This window comes from Lepidochelys kempii, chromosome 15, assembly GCF_965140285.1.
Source record: "Lepidochelys kempii isolate rLepKem1 chromosome 15, rLepKem1.hap1, whole genome shotgun sequence".
NCBI lineage: Eukaryota > Metazoa > Chordata > Testudines > Cheloniidae > Lepidochelys > Lepidochelys kempii.
In genome coordinates, this window is record NC_136394.1 from 19,431,981 (window position 1) to 19,449,332 (window position 17,352).

The 17,352-nt window shown below is 42.4% G+C and overlaps 1 protein-coding gene across 4 annotated transcripts in view; it reads left to right on the forward strand.

Moving 5' to 3' along the window:
* The window catches only part of GALNT9 (polypeptide N-acetylgalactosaminyltransferase 9), a 222,310-nt gene that overhangs the window by 92,629 nt on the left and 112,329 nt on the right, over positions 1–17,352 (forward strand). For 3 of the 4 annotated variants that reach the window (XM_073312257.1, XM_073312258.1, XM_073312259.1), the window contains one exon: positions 9,161–9,358. The exons of the other annotated variant lie outside the window; for it this stretch is intronic. In XM_073312257.1, coding sequence (XP_073168358.1) covers positions 9,161–9,358 — 198 coding nt within the window. The remainder of the gene's footprint in view (positions 1–9,160; positions 9,359–17,352) is intronic. 4 annotated transcript variants of the gene reach the window in all.

A 17,352-nucleotide genomic window follows, 5' to 3' on the forward strand; every position in this document is an offset into this window, starting at 1 on the left:
TCTCTGAGCACTTAGTTACTGCACAGACATACCCAGTGTAATATTTGTTTGACTATCTTAAATGGAGAAATATGTCTCAGTAGATTTACTGTTCTATGTACGATAAACTATATTGCCAGTGGAAATTTAAGATGGTGTATAAAATCATATGGAAAATGAGCTTTCTGTTTACACAGATTATATATATTTTAAAAATATTTGAATGACATTAGCACCCCATTGTGCCAGGCACTGAACAAACATCAGAAATACAGTCCCTGTCCCAGTGAGCTTAAAAATCTAAGACCGAAAAGCGTGGGAGGGCAAACAGGCATAGACAGGTGAAATGACCAGCTCAAGGTCACAGAGCAGGTCAGTGGCAGAGCTAGGAATAGCACCTACATCCATTGAGTTCCAGTTCGCTGCCCTGTCTGCTGGACCATGATGTCTCTAATCTGAGTATATGTCGAAACTACTTCTAGACTATATCAGCTCAGAACTATTTGAGATGTGAGAGGAGCTGGAGATGTACTGAATGAATGCTTCAGATGATGTAAATTGGTCTCGCTGCATTGAAGTCCGTGGAGCTACATCAGTTCACAACAGCTCAGGATCTGGCCTGTATCGTATTTATGATTTCTCTTGGATCACATGTTTTTATTTCTATGTTATGCCTTTAAAAACAATTGCTTGATGTCTGCGGGTGGCCTGACTTTCTTAAAGGCTATATTATAGTCTTGCAGCACATTGAAGACTTCACTTCGAACCTGCTTTATCAGTGCTTTGGGTAAAAGCTATTCGTTTTAGTGTTGTAGCTTTGTGAAAAATCAGGCCTTCCAATTGGCATCTACGCCTTGACAAATTGATAAGGGTGGAAGAATATAAAGCATATGATTCCTGTTCCCACTGATTTGCCTCTGGCATTTGATGTGCTGTGAATTGGCCAGTCTCAAACATAGATTGCTAACCTATCCAGTGATAGACTTTTACAATAGGTTTAAAGTGACTTTTAGAGGAGCCAATCTGATCACAGTACAAGCTCTGACCTCACCCCAGTGTTCTGGATCGCGTTACAGACTTCTGTGATGCTTTGGGCCAAATTCTGCCTCCTGATTCTTGCGTTAACTCTCCTTGTTTTCCATAGAAGTCTTCAAATTTGAGAGCCAGCTCTTCAGAAGAGCCCAGCACCTGTAGCACCCGTTGATACCAATGTGAGTGCTCATCACCTTTTAAAACTCGGCCCCATAATTTTTAAGAAGACAAAAGGAGTAAATGCACATGCACATCTATATTCAGGTGGATCTCAAGCATTCAACACTTTGGAGAAAACAAGCAGCTTTTTGGGGGCTGTTGATCAAGTCCACAGTCTGGACTTGCATATTCCTGTTGATGATTTATGAAAGAAAGAGATGCTTACTGAAGTCTCTTCTGCAGTTGACTGCATACCAGGGCATCTTTGTGTCTGCTGGGAGATCTGTTGAAGTCAATGAGAATCCATGCAGTTGCAGAACTATGCCCTATGCACTGTCAGTTACAGAATCGGGGCCTTAGAATAAAAAGCATTTCTGACGCTGTTCTGGAGAAATAAATCACCATAAAAATACACCATTCACCTGATAGAGAATATATGAGAATCAAGTTGAATGTTCTCTCTCTCTCTTTCAACCTTAGCAATCCACCAGTAGCTAAGAGAGAGAAGAAGCATAAGAAATTCCTAGGTAACATTTCTCATTAGAAGAGAGAAAGGGAGACCTTTTCTTCCATCTACATTTCCAGCCAGTAGTCTCCACTGTGTGTGTCTTAGCTAAAAACTGAAGCAGTCCTAGGAAGAAGCACTAAATTGAAAACTGAATATCTGTTTAGTTTAGAATCCATGGTATCTATAAAATGTGTGTGAGGAAAAAATTGTCCCTTTTGGCTTAGTTAATTGTCAACAATAGATGCAGTTCTGCGCCCGTAAAGCATGTTAATTCATACAGAGGCCAACAACCCAGTAGCCATGAAAAATGGGCCCAAACTTCAAAATGCAGTTCTGGTGTTTGGAATGTATCATTATAGGCCTGATCCTGCACCCTTTGAAGTTAGCGGGAGTTTTGCCACTGGTTTCAGTTGCTGCAGGATTGAACCCCATGAGCCCATTTCTAGGGTCTGTGTAGCAGAGCTTGAATGTAAGGTGCCAAAGGAAGAGACAGTTGAGGAGCACTGCAGGCCTCCCTTCTGTTTCCACGTAGAGCTACAATGCTGACGAAGTATTTAGGGTTCTGAAATATCTGCAAAGCTTCATCTCTCTCACACGAAAAGGTATCCAGACACATTTGGATGCTTGTCAAAAGAGCATCTGCAGTTGAAAATTGCAGTGACATAGCAGGGCTACTGTCTGTTTGCTTTGCGTTTAGCAGAAAATGACACACAAGCGCTAAAAACATCTAGTCTGTTCTAAGAGGGATGGCATCACTTTTACAGCTGCAAGTGGCACCTACACAATTTATGCATCCATTTTTCTGCCCACAGTTGAACTGTGTGAACAAATCAGAATTTAGGCACATCTAGCTACCTAACTGCAGTGCCGGTATTTAGAGGTGCAAATGCTCATATCTATGCCCACAGTTCATTCTGCCAACACAAAAACGCGAGCACAAATTACACCCTCAAGAACAAAGGCTCATCCTCAGACAAGCTGAATATTATATGTCCCCCCTCCCCCGTGTGTGTTATAGAGAACTCTAGAAGCTAAAACAAAGCTTTCAAACCAAATCAGGTAAGAACAGAAGCATAGCAACTCAAGCCTTGAGGTGGCAGCTTTGATACCTGTTGTAAAGAGCCTTACATTGGAATGAGGTTATCTATAACTTTAGGCGATACTTGGAAAATTGAAATTGCCTATTCACAATTGCTGATCCCAGTTTCTCTAAAACTAGCCAAGATTCACTGTTTGTGGCCTATGACTTTTAGAGGCATTATCAGTGCTCCGCTAGTGCACCAAGGATCGTCGGACCTCCTCTTCACCTGCTTACAGGGTTAGTGCATCTACGTTCTTTCTGAAGCTTTTTTTGTTTGGTATGGTATCGTTTGATGCAGGAGGGGAGTATCTGTAGGTGGGATAGAAAGTAAGAGAGATCATTGGTGTAGGAGCTCAGGCAGGTGGTAGGAAGGGAGGCGGTAGTCTCCCAGTAAATGCATATTGAGGGCAGCCTCCTAGTGCTGTCCATCTTGGACACTTAAAATGCAGTCTAAAGAGGTTAGTTTCGCTTGGCTGCTGTGCAGCTACTTGAGGGAAGGGGAAAGCACAAGGAACCTCTCTCCTGACCTAATGCGCCCCAATTCAGGAGCCTAGCCCAATGGGGGTTCTTATGGTCAGGGAGTACCAAGAGACGGCAAAGCTGCTTCTACTGTCAGCAATAGCTTGAGCAAAATGGGCAGGATAGGGCCAGAGAGATGGCTTGGAGGGGAACTCTGTGTTGTGCCCGCTTTAAATCTGGTGCGGCAGCCTGCTTCCTAGCTTCACAACGCCTCTCAGAGCTGCACCTGGAGTGGCACAGCTCTGTCTAGCCCATAACACAGGGCTGTTGCTTAATCCCACTATTCGGAGCTAGGCAGAATGGCTGCATGATTGTATTTCTCTGCAAACCACAGGGATTTCTCTGTTTTGTACCTGTGAAATTTCACAGCTCAAGCTGCTGAGGAAGTGGGAACAGACGTGCGGAGAGGAAACATTCAAATACTGTATTGCAGTTGATCATTCTGGAGCATTTAACTCTTGGAGTTTATCTGTAAGCAATTTAAGCTTCAGCTCTCTCTATACTGGGAGCTGCCCAGAACTCCTGACTTCCTTGTGTGCTGGAGGAGGTGGTACAAAGGTAGGGTAGAACAGTAGCCTCCATAAGGAGGGCGAGTACATCCACATAGTGTAGCATCTTAAAATGAGAATAAAACATAAATTACTTTAAAAGATTTAATATTACTCCCTTAAAAAACCATAAGTGATTAGTTTTCAGAGCAGCAGCTGTGTTAGTCTGTATCCGCAAAAAGAAAAGGAGGACTTGTGGCACCTTAGAGACTAACAAATTTATTTGAGCATAAGCTTTTGTGAGCTACAGCTCACTTCATCAGATGCATTCAGTGGAAAATACAGTGGGGAGATTTATATACACAGAAACCTGAAACAATGGGTGTTACCATACACACTGTACCGACAGTGATCAGGTAAGGTGAGCTATTACCAGCAGGAGAGCAGGGGGGAAAAAACCTTTTGTAGTGATCATCAAGGGGGGAAGCGTTGAAGAGGAGCTGCCTTCCTTGAGAGCATCAGATGCTTTGCTAGACAGTCTGATTCGGAATGGTAACTTGTGTTCCAAAAGGGCCTTTGATGCCATTAAAAAAACATGAAGAAGCAAGAAATATAAAAAGTGTTCAAACCACACATGGCTTTTGTTAAAGTCACTGTGTTAAGAACATAAGAATGGCCTTACTGGGTCAGACCAAAGGTCCATCTAGCCCAGTATTCTGTCTTCTGACAGTGGCCAGTGCTAGGTGCTCCAGAGGGAATGAACAGAACAGGTAATCATCAAGTGACCCATCCCCTGTCGGTCATTCCCACCTTGATTATCACTACAAAAGGTTCCCCCACCCCCGCTCTCCTGCTGGTAATAGCTCACCTTACCTGATCACTCTCGGTACAGTGTGTATGGTAACACCCATTGTTTCATGTTCTCTGTGTATATAAATCTCCCCACTGTATTTTCTACTGAATGCATCTGATGAAGTGAGCTGTAGCTCACAAAAGCTTATGCTCAAATAAATTTGTTAGTCTCTAAGGTGCCACGAGTCCTCCTTTTCTTTATAAGTGATTAGGTAAACAAAGCCAGAATTACTAGCCAAATTGACAAAGGATTTGCTGTCAGTGCAGCTCAGCCCATGGAGGCAATCTCAAATCTGGAGTAGTTTCCATCAACGGCACTGGAGTTACACCAAGCCTGAATTTAGCTGGCAACACCCAACAATAGATGGCTCATATTTCATGGATTACCTAAAACAATAATGTAAACACAGTATGCCACTCATGCCACAGTATGCCAGTCCTGTTACGGCAACTTTCCATTAGATCAGCTGGCTAAATATTTCATACGGGTCTTGGCAGCTGTTCTGCAAAACAGAGCACAATTAGGTTCTGCAGTAAAAAAGGTGTTGACGGAATCTGTGATAATAACAGTCCTGAGCAACATCAGGATGAGCTGTAGCATGGTGTTGGAATACCTCATCTCTGCATTCCTATTACCACTGATTTGGCACATCAAGCTGTGAAATTTCACAGGTACGTAGTGCTTAATGGAAAAATCAACTTGTTTTGGATTTTGCTGAGAAATAGTATCAGGCAGCTTCTCTGCTTTTTAAATGTTTTCTAATTCCCTTTGTCTTGAGCCACACATTCTAATGTCCCCTTTGTGAAGGTTGTGGCTAAAACAGATGGTGGGATATATAAGGAATACATTTGTTTTAAAAATCAGATCTTTATAGTTCAGAATATGTGAATGTGAATGATTTCTGTTCATGAGGACACGGGTACTCAGAGGTAAAGTTACTTGCCTGGAGATGCATTGGGAAGTTAGGGGACCTGAATTCCAGTCCTGGTTCAGATACTGACTTGTTGTGTGATCTTAACACGTCACTTAACTTATCCTCAGATTGTCCATTGTAAAATAGGGGCAGGAATGTTTACAGACATAGTAATACCTTGCGTTTACACAGCACCCACATGAAGTCTGCTAGGCAGGAATAGAACTCAGGGCTTTCCAGCTTCCAGCACTCTGCTAATTGCCCTGGACCATGTGTTTTTGGTGGTATTGAGGCTCTAGCCCCTCCTCTTTTAGCTTGTTCAAAATTCACAAGTGCAAATTTTAACAGGAAAGTGGCTTTTTGGGGGGTTCACTGTGAATAACTTTCTGACTCCTCAAATTTCACAAAAGATCAAAATAGCTTGCAAAATTGTTTGTGAAAATTTGTCACCAATTTCATCCTGCTGTAATACCAGTTACCTAGAAGTCCCTCACCATGTGTTATTGCTGAAGATACTGGACTAGCTCGGAGAACTTGTAGACGGCCAGTGGCTTTCCTTAGAGTCATGAAATGCATTGAGAGATCTCTTGGTGGTCAGAGGAGCTTAGGCTGAAGGAAGGAGAACAATGTGATGCCAGATACCAGTAGTTTGAAGGAGAAGGAAAATATGAAACGTCACCTATGCTTTGGATATCTACCTACAGTATTAGAGCTTGCAGCTCCAGACTCATTGAATGGTCATCATTAGATGTCCTATTAGTTGTAAATCGCTGTCGCTTAATGCGGGCACTACTTCTTTCAGAGCAATGGGCCATATCTTTTGAGGGCTTTGCTTTGTGTCTACTCAGTGGGTATTTGACTGGGTTAGGATTATAGCTGGGCTTTTTTTTTTTTTTTTTTTTGGCAAATTGTAAGTGGGTCAAGTTCAGCCTAATAGTTTCAGCTGGAAAAAAACTGGGGGAAAAAATTGAAATGGCTCAAAAAGAAAGGTTTTGATTTTTTGTTTAGAAATGGTGTCCCATTAAAAAATTAACATAAAAAAGGTGGGGGTGTGAGAAAACATCCCAAAATGACCCAAAACAAAACAAATCAAAAGGAAAAAAAATATCCAGGCGGACACAAACTGAAAAGGTTCCTAGTTTGCATGAACATAGTCCAGTTTGAAGAGGTCTACATTAATGTAAACTAGGAACCTTTTAGTTCACCTCTGCCGCATCTACAGGGAGGAGTTACAGGGCAGCACTTTGGTGCTCACTGCTATTCAGCCCCCCGTAGTCCGAACTGTGGGGCAGAGCAGACATAGCCTGAGACACAGACTGGTGAAGTATCTTACCCAAGATTATACAACAGTGGCACATTCTTATCCACTGTACCACATTGCAGACCATAGCTCCACAGTTATTGCAGATAAATGTACATAAGATGAATAACACCAGTAACGGCAGGACACTCCGACCCATTTATCAATGCTGAGAAGAAACGAGGGGGAAAAATCCCTCTCTCCCTTTTCTGGAAAGCCCATAAATCCTTTAGGGCTCTTTCCTCAGATGGTTCTTATTTGACAATAATGTGCACCAAGGTGACTTCTTCCGTAACATATGTCACAACAAGAGGAGGGCTCCTCTTGCAGATACACCATTAGTGGTATGTCATAAGTGACATCTGCAGCTGTTTGGTATTTTCAAATGCTTCATTTTTCAGGCAGAACCAGAGTGGGAGATGTTCCCACTGAGATTATTCACAAGCTCCGTGATAGGGGAAGAGTGGCTGGCTGACACCTCAGTCACTTTGGCAAGGTCTTTCTGTGTGTCTCCTGATGTCTGTAGCCTGACAAGCACAGATATAATTTATGCAGATCCATCTTTTTGAATTCCACCCTGCTTTCTTAGAATATCAGGAGCTTTTCCCTTGGACACCCACTGTCCTTCAAAGACACTTAATCTCATAACTATAATCTTGTATAAATGGCAAAGTTGCTATTTATCCTGATTTGCTAGGTCACATTGACTCTGCATGAGTGTGCATGAGTCTGGCCCAAAGATCCCGCAAATTGGCATCCTAACTAATGTACTGCAGTCCAGGAATCCACGCAGATGTTACTTGTCACTCCAGCAGAAGAATATGCTGCTTTGTGCTTTGGGTGCATTGCCTATTTAAACAACATGCAATAAAAAAAAATTGGTACGAATGCCTAAGGAACAGTCACAGCTGAGGTGCATATGGAACCTGATTCTGCAAGGTGCTGAGCAGCTCTTCAGAGGAGCTGATCACCCTTTACTCCTGCTGTGAGCTAAGGTTGCTTGGCATGCTTCACACCTTGCAGGATTGGACCCACGATGTTTCAGCAAATGGAAGGAAGCAGAAAACCAGAGAGGATGCATTTCACGATGAGACTTGGGGATGGTTTCTCAACGTATCTGCTGTCTGTACAGCTTTTATACCTAATATGCAAGAAAGTCAGCAAAGAGAAAAAATAATTTCACTTAAAAATAAAACAAAGCATGAGTTTTTAAATCATGGGGAAAATGAGTGTTTAACCTCTCACGAGTTTCATGAATCCAACAAACCACCACTTCCACAAAAATTAAAAAAAAAATTAAAGAAGTTTGAGAGTTTTGTAAAATCTTCAGTGTTTAGGTTCATCCTTAATTGTTTATGTTTTCTGGAAGAGGGAGCATTATCTAAGGGACTAGAAAGGCAGTAGGAGCTGGGAACTGCTGAGTTCTTCTCCCAGACCTACCACTGATTTGCTTTGTGGCCTTGCACCAGCCAGTGACCTTCATTGCCTCCATTTCCCTATCTGTAAGTTAATATTTACCTAGCACTTCACTGAGGGATAACGGTGTGCAGTATTTTTAGCATGTTCTTAAACCCGCTGGAGCATAGTTCCCTTTGCAATGCTCTTCATCAACTTAAGTATTTTGAAATGATTATAGTATTTGTGAAAGCTGCTGGGCCGAAAAGCCTGGGGGTTGAAGTCCTCTCTTGATACATGTGGTATAGAAGGTACAGAGTAGGCTTACCAGTCGACCCTGAGCTAGAGGGACCAGTCTTAAAAAACAAGCAGTGTCTTCATACTCATTCAGCCCTTGGTGAGTTCTGTTCTTCAAGAACCATCAAGACCAAATTGTCCCCCCATCCCTAGAGGTGGTTCTTCCAGAGACAGCCAACCAGGACATCAATTATTGCTAATTCTGATGGTGTTTTTACAAATTTTATATACCCTTTCCCATGAGGAAGAGGAATGGGAACCCCAACTCATTTCTCAATGGCCACTGAAAAGGCATCAGGGGAAACTTTGGTTGCTAAATCCCTAGTAACCACTGACCAGGCTGGATCCAAACTGGTGACCTTGAAGATAAAATGGTGATATTTAATTCCTCTGATCCATCAATTCCATGCAATTGAGGAGCTGTTGCTGCACAAGTTATCTGCACCATGCCCCCCGTCGCTGTTGTGTGCGACCCTAACCGGCATTAAATCACTCTAAGCTGCACCAGAGGCGGCTGCTTCTCTGTGTCATTGCTTGCAGCATTAGAGAACTTCATTGTTCACTTTATCAGATTGCTAAAGGGGTTTGGATTATTGAATGGCCAGAAAAAAATTTTGCTACTTTTATTGTCTCCAGGGTGGAACCAGCGCTTACCCGGATCAAAGAAGATCGAAAGCGAATCATCCTACCAGCTATTGACAACATCAAGTACAACACTTTTGAAGTGCAGCAATATGCTAATGCTGCCCATGGCTACAACTGGGGACTCTGGTGCATGTATATAATCCCGCCCCAGGACTGGCTCGATAAAGGGGACGAGTCTGCTCCCATCAGGTGAATCTACAGTGCAGTTGCTTTGTCGCTAATATTGTTTCCGTTTCAGCTGCTGCCTGCCGCTGTGCAAGGTAAGCGAGGATGTGCTGTAGGCTCTCTATAGGACTAGTCAAGGTAGGCAGAACAAGCATGCCCACAAACACACGGGTTTGCCTGTGGGGTCTGCAAAGCCTACAAGTGCATATGCCAAAGAGGTATTTAATTATGTGTGCAGTTACTGTATTGCCATGTGCAAATGCAGGATTTTGAGGGCATAGTGGGTGTACCAAGGTTTGAAATAGGGCCCTCAGTGTGTAAAGGTCACAGCTCTAGCCAGGTACATGCCATAGCTCCTCTAGCTATTGTTACTTATTCACATAATCTAAGTGTTTTCCAAACAAAAGAAGGCACAATCCCTACCTCATCTACCTACCCAAGCTTGTATAACTATCTATCGTATTCCCCAGACACCATTCACCTTGATATCCAAGTACTATTGGCCTTTTCATATAGTTTTTGATGCCTTATGATTGCAAAAAAAAATGTTTGTGATCTGGCATCATTTGTTGCCATCTAACTGCACCTACTGTGTTAACTATGCTGGTATATAGGATGGCTTAGGTCCTTCAGGAGATCCTGGGTAAGCTATGGCTTTCAGGCAATGGGTATTCTATTGGTACAATTTGCTAACCATGACCCTGTTCACATTTCAGATCTTGTGGAATTTCACCCAATACCTTGAAGCTTTCAAGGTGAACTGAAAGGTTGGCCAGTTGCACCAGCTGTGGATAGTGAGAATGTGTGTGTTAGCTACAGATATCTAGCCAAAATTAATGTATCATGTTAAAGGTTCTTCACTTAATGCTAAGTGAATCACTTCTGGCACACTTTGTGCTGGAAATATATTAAAAACGGGATGGAAGGCTTTTATCTTTGGCATGCACCTTATTTTTCTCTACACCTTGCAGGACTGAGCTCTCATACCGGAAAGTGTCATTTCACTCCAGACCTGAGCAAACATTATAGAGACCATCAAGAACAAGACAGGGTTTTGCTGAGGTTTGGTAAAGTGGTAAGGAACTGTGACAGTGTGTGAGTAGCCCAAAGCCAGGTCCACACAAAAAAAGTTAGGTCAAACCAGCTACTTTGCTCAGGGTGTGAAAAATCCACACCCCTGAGTAACATAGTTAAGCCAGCCTAACCCCTGGAGTAGGCAGTGCAAGGTTGATGGGAGAATCTAGCCTGGGTCTTGGCTCTTTAGCACTTCTACTCAGACATACTGCCCCAATGCAGTCTCCGAGTAACATGGAGATCTACTTTCCTTTCCAGGGCTCGATCCTGCAAGATGTTGAGTGTGCTGGCCCTGATCCAGCAAAGCACTTAAGCATGTGCTTAACTTTAAGCACCTGAGTAGTCCCACTGATATCAGTTGAGTCAATGGGATTGGCCATGTGCCTAAATGCTTTGCTGATTGGAGCAAAGTGCAGAGTCAAGCTCACGTACAGGAAAGTATCATTCCGCTTCAGAGCAAACCTTGAAAGTGCACGTATATTCCTACCTTTGCCTCGTGACCACAGCACGGAGCTGTACCGTAACATTAACCTTATTTATCACAGAGCAGCACAGTCCTTCATCACTGACCCTTTGCTCTGTGTGAAACCTCAATAAACTAGAAAGTAATTATTTAGGAAATCAGTTTTCCTGGATAACTTGACTGCTTTCCTCATGTAGTTTTTAAAGTGCAGTTGTTGTTTTATGTTTCCATTCAGCTCTTGGATATAGTTTATTAATGGAGAAAATATATCAACCAAGGCTTTAGTTTCTGAAATCAGTATTTGTTCTCTGTTCCCAAGGGTAGTGCATGCCTCACTGTCTCCAGGACATAAATAAAATCACTATATTAATTTTCATATACATTGTTCCAGTGTCTTGAACATCTACCGTACTGGGGACAATTATTGTGCATCAAAGGAGGCTGAACCATGAAGTCTCACTTTAGGAAGTTCCTTTTGTCATTATGGACCTGATTTGGTGCAGTGTTGAGCATCCAGCTCTCCACCTGATGTTAGTACAAGCTACACTTACTCAGCACGTCTGAACATCAGCCTCAAGATCCTTTGACAGAGGAAAAAGAAGGAAGGGATCATGTTTGTTTCTTGAAATAGTGGAAGAGTCCAGTATCAGGGGGTAGCCATGTTAGTCTATATCTACAAAAACAAGGAGGAGTCCGGTGGCACCTTAAAGACAAACAGATTTATTTGGGCATAAGCTTTCGTGGGTAAAAAACCCACTTCTTCAGATGCAGGATGGAAGAGTCAATTTCACTTTAAATATACAGGGTCTGATTCACCAGTGCTTTACTCCAGTTTTATGCCAGTGAGCTCAATAGGGTTACAATGGCATCAAACTGGATTAATGCAGTGGAAAGCCAGGCCCACAAACACAGGAGTAGAGTTGTTGAAATCTGATGCATTTAAGTGTCTAGTTCCCAAGAGCAGCAATTTTATTCCGTGCAGAACCTAACTGAAGAAACTCTCCAGCTGAACAATGCATAAGCTGCCCAGAGAGAGATGAGACAGCAGTGCTAGGATTGGGTGCCTGACCCTGATTACCAAATACCTGGGACACAGAGATGTTCTGATTACATAAGTGTTTCTTTTGAAATGATGTATTATATGCGCTGAAATGTAGGCATCAGTGTCGAGCTGTGAATGCTGACGATCTCACTGGGAGCAAGTGCCTCAAAAAAGTTTTAGGTTGAGATTTTCAAGGGAGCGTAAGGGAGTTAGGCATCCATCTAATATCGACACTAAATCAACATAGCTCGGATTGTTGATGGGCAGTCAGTGCACGTCCAGAAATGTGACACGCTGCTGGACTTGCAGTCCTTTTTATTAGAGCTGGCTGGGAATTATTCAGTGAAAGGTTTTTTTCATTGGAAAATGCCAGTTCCTCAAAACCAAATCTTTATGTGGAAATGTACCAGTTTTGATGAACCATTACTTGGGCAGGTTTCACAGGTCCAAGGTATTGGGGACACAGAGACACAGATAGACAGACACTGATCCAGAATAGCCAATAGCCTGGTTGTCAGGGCAAGCATTTGGGATATGGGAGACCCAGATTAAAGTCCCAGCTCTAAATCAGGCAGAACAAGGATCTGAACTTGGGCCTCCCACGTCCCAGATGAGTGCCCTAAACACTGTGTTTTTTTCATGGAAAATTTTAAAAGTTCTCATTTTGGTTCTGATAAAGAATGAAAACAAATTTTGATATTTTTTCACAAAACAGAATTCTTGTTTTCTTGCCAGCCGTAACATTTATTCTTCAAATGTCAAGCATCCCATCAAACCACGAAGTGAGCCTTCTATACAGTTTAAATACAATCCAGCTTTATAGCATTTCAGTCATATAAATATCTACACCAGGCACTCAGCAGTAACAGCAATGGAAAAGGTGTGTATGAAAGTGCCATTGATGAAGAGATACAAGGTGGGTGAGGTAATAGCTTTTATTAGACCACCTTCTGTTGGTGAAAGAGACAAGCTTTTGAGCTTACACAGAGCTCTTCTTCAGGTCTGGAAAAGCTAATCAGAATGTCACAGCTCAATACAAGGTGGAACAGACTGTTAAGCATAAGGAGTTAACAAATGTTGCAAGAGACCATTCCAGGTGAAGTGGGCAGTCAGTACATCTGCAGTCATAAGACAGAGGAGGGTTAGTTAGTGGGTTACAGATTGTTGTAATCTACCATATATCAGTGTCTTTATAAGACCATGATTTTTAGTGTCTATCGTAGTTGTGAATTTAGGCTCTTTTGAAAGCATTGTGCAGGTTTCCTTTGAGGATTAGGACTAAAGTCTGATATGGAGTGATCATTTTGTGCAAAGAGTTCACCCCCGAGTGATATGGTGTTTTTGTCTTTTATCCTTTTTTCTGTGTGAAACTGATGAAGAGGAACAGGAAGTCCTTTTTAGAGCTGGCCTTTACAGCTACCAGTGGAGGAGGCTTGCTAACTAGACAATATATACCTGTTCTGAGAGGCTTTGTTAAAAGCAAAGAGAAACCAGGGAGGAGAGCACACTTTTCCCCAGTTCTCTGGGGGCAGCAAGGAGTTGCTATCACAGCACTGGCATTCAGGAGATTAGTCACAGCAATCGCATATTTATTCTTCTATTTCAAAGCAACCAAGTTTGCCTCTCAATTATATTTGCACACTCGTTAGAATACCATGCTGATAAAGCATGAAGCATCAGGGGAAGCACACCAAGGCTTACCCCTCACAATCTTTAACAGATTTATCCTCACAGCACCTCTGTGAAGTAAGGAAATACCATTATGCCCATTTTATAGATGGGAACTGAGACACGGAGAGACCCAGGACCAGGCACCTCAAGATGCAGATCGTTGCGTAGCAGGGTTTTTAAAATGCCTAGTTCCCAAGGGAGTTAGATGCTTAGGCCTTTGTCAAATCCCATTAGTGGTCTACCTATTTCTTTAGGTACCTAAATACCTTTGAAAATCTGGCCCCAAGTGATTTGCCAACTGTCACACAAGAACGTGGCAGAGCAGGGTCTTACAGGTGCCCAGGCGAGTACCCTTACCACTAGGCCATCCTTCCTTTCTACTTTGGCCTCCCGTCTCCATGCCAAGTAAGTGCAACGTGAGTGTCAAACACTGTCGTCCTGATCTGACGGCATAGCAGACTCATGTCCAGCATCTCCCAAACATTCAGATTTACAGCATATAGCTAGGAAAATCTGGGAATAGTTTTAGCTCTAATTAAGAAAAGCTCTGTCTTCAACTAAAAGCGTTTATTAAATGGTCAAAGACATCCCTGTTATTTTCCAATTAGTGAGAACCCTGCAGACTTTCCTGGAGAAAACAAATGAACCTGTGAAGAGATTGGCAGGCCTCGTCCTGTCCCATTAGTATCATTAATCTTTTTTCCCTCCCTAGGAAAAACAAAACACTTCCATAGACGCATGGTAGCTATACTTTAAAAGTTAAAAGCAAGCCTATTTTAGGAGTTGCAGACTGATTATTTGTGTAAAGGCAGATTTTCAAAAGAGCTCAGTACACAGAAGCTCCCATTGGTCTCAATGGAGCATAGAGAGGTGGAGATTCAGCTCCTGTTGAGGACTGTGGAGAATTCCCCCACATCTCCTGCAGAACCATGGGAGCTGCTGTATGTTGAAAATCTTTTGAGAACCTGGTCCCAACTGTAGCTGCTCAGCACTCTTGAAAGTCAGACATATCTTTGTGCATGGATGTATTTAAATTTCACTCTGTCATTTAAACTCTTGATCAGGAATTTTTCAACCAAACATTTTTCATTGGAAAAATGCCGATTTGTCAAAATGAAAACATTTCATGGGAAAGGGTTGGTTCCAATGGATTCCCCATTTTGAAATTTTTTGGAAACAGAGTTTCAGAATTGTTGGAATGCCCCATTTCAGCACTTTTAAAATAAAAACGCTCCATTATTGTTTTGAAAGGACTTTTTGTTGAGAAATTTCAGTTAATTTATGGGAGGGAAACGTTTTTTAAAAAATTTAAAGGTCAGATTTGAAATTAAATGTTTCAATTGACCATATCTTGGTGGGTTGGTTATTTCAGATGTTTGGTGTGCAGAAATTTGTGAGATTTCAACCTTTCATCACGATTAGGGATGGGAATTTTTTTTTTAAATCTCAAAAATTCTTGTGGGTTGGGAAAACTGTTTCCCACCCAACTCTAATCATGTAATTCCATTCTTTAAAAAGCCAGATGGCAAAGAAGAAAATAAAAGACAATATTTCCTTTTTTTCTGAGACAAAAGCATAAAAAATGTAAACAAAAAATAAAAATGAGAATTTTATTGATAGATATCTGACACTTGAAGCTACTGTGGTTCTTATTTGGCCAATGGAAGTTAAACAATGTCTACCCATAGATCTCTCCCTTGGCAATGATAGCTTGTATAGCAGTATGTCTGCCGATAGAGTTATCTCTTCTAAATCCATTCCCATATCTGCTACATCATTGAAAGCTCTGTTTACTGACCGTGCAGAGTCTTGAACCCTGTTCTGAGACATCTGAACTGGTTCCTTAAGGGAACATCCTTGCCCCATTAAAGTAAATGCCAAAATTCCCACTAACTTCAACAGGGCCAGGATTTCATCCTTCGTGTGTTAAGAACTCAGAGGCAGAAGACAGGATTAATTGGGGAAACAAATTGATGGAGTGAAAAAGTAGATTAGGGAATCGGAGGAAATTTAGAAATAAGATCTTTCCCAGTGCTTTTATTAAGTATTATGCCTTTCTCCATCAAAAGATAGAGATTCTTGATTATCTTCCAAGCTAATAATGTTAGGATCCTGGGATATCCAGAGGGGAGAAAATACTTTTTTAAAATTAATTTCCACTTTTTTAATAGCTCTTTACGTGAGTTTGATCTTCTCCTCCAGATATCTCTGTATTTAGATGGTCTAATACATTTCCTAGGAAACAGCTCGCTTTTCATTTACCACAATGGTTATTTTTGTGCTTTTTTTCAATAGATAGCTAGAGGATTATGCAAGGAAATTGGGAAGATGGGAGGAAGTAGACCTTGCATGTCAGCATACAAACAAAGGGAAGCCACACCACTCAGGCTCACAGGAAGAAATGGTTGGTGCTTAAATCTGAGTTTGCTGAATTAGGTGGTTATGCTTCTGTCTGTATTGCTAGACATTATGATGACGGAAAAGCATCGTTAAATTCTCTCTCAATTTTTAGAAATTTTTTTTGTCTGAAACTCTTGAGGAAGATTTCACCTTTGGTTACTGACTCAGTATTGCTCCCAATTCATTGTGGTTGGGTGTTTTTTACTGTATGTCTCTTAGGTTATGTCTACACTGCAATTAGACACCCACAGCTGGCCCGTGTCAGCTGACTCGGGCTTGCAGGACTTGGGCTGCGGGGCTATTTAACGGCAGTGTGGACTTCCGGTCTCAGGCTAGAGCCTGGGCTCTAGGACCCTGTGAGGTGGGAGGCTCCCAGAGCTCGGGTTGCAGCCGGAGCCTGAACCTCTACACCACAGTTAAACAGCCGTGCAGCCTGAGCCCTGCGAGCCCATGTCAGCTGGCACAGGCCATCCGCAGGTTTTTAATTGCAGTGTCGACACACCCGTAGAGTATGTCTGCTCTGCAGCTGGTAGCGAGCCTCCCATGCTAGCAGGACTTGTGGTAGCAGGGCTTATGGTAGCACGCTAAAAATAACCGGAGCAGTGGCGGGGGTGCAGGCTAGCCACCCAGGCTCAAGCCCAACTTATTTCCTAGGTCCACACTTGAGTGATTGGCCTGAGCCTCTGTCAGTGCTGAGCCTCCACACAGCTATTTTTAGCATGCTAGCACAGGCCCCACTACCACAAATCTACTTACCTGGGCTGGTAGGCTTGCTCCCAGCTGCAGTGTAGACATCCCCTTGCATTTCTATAGCAAAAAGTTCTGTGCCGATTTCTTTTTGAAAATCGGCCTGGTGTCCAGTTGATCTCTTGTGCGTCTCACATCCTGATGTGCGGTGTGGCCTTTTAAAGTAGGGTTGCCAATCCTCCAGGATTGGCTTGGAGTCTCCAGGAATTAAAAGCTAGTCTTTAATTAAAGATTATGTCATGTGATGAAATCTCCAGGAACGCATCCAACCGAAATTGGCAAGCCTATTTTAAAGTAGAGGAGGACTTGTGGCACCTTAGAGACTAACAAATTTATTAGAGCATAAGTGGTCGTGGGCTACAGCTCACTTCAAAAGTGTGACAGGACTCTGATGACGTAGCAGATAGTTCAAGTGATGGAGACCAGGTTGTTCCCAAGTTGTATGTAGCTGTCATGATTCCTGTGTCAGTTAATCAGAAGGAGGTTTTGGCCTAGATAAAGGACTTTAGAGTCTTAACATTCGTAAGGTTTTGATGCTGCTTGTCATGAAGGAAATTCTGAGATCACTTAGTCCTAGCTGACAGCTAATATTCCTCTTCCCCATCCTCAAAAATTGTGGAG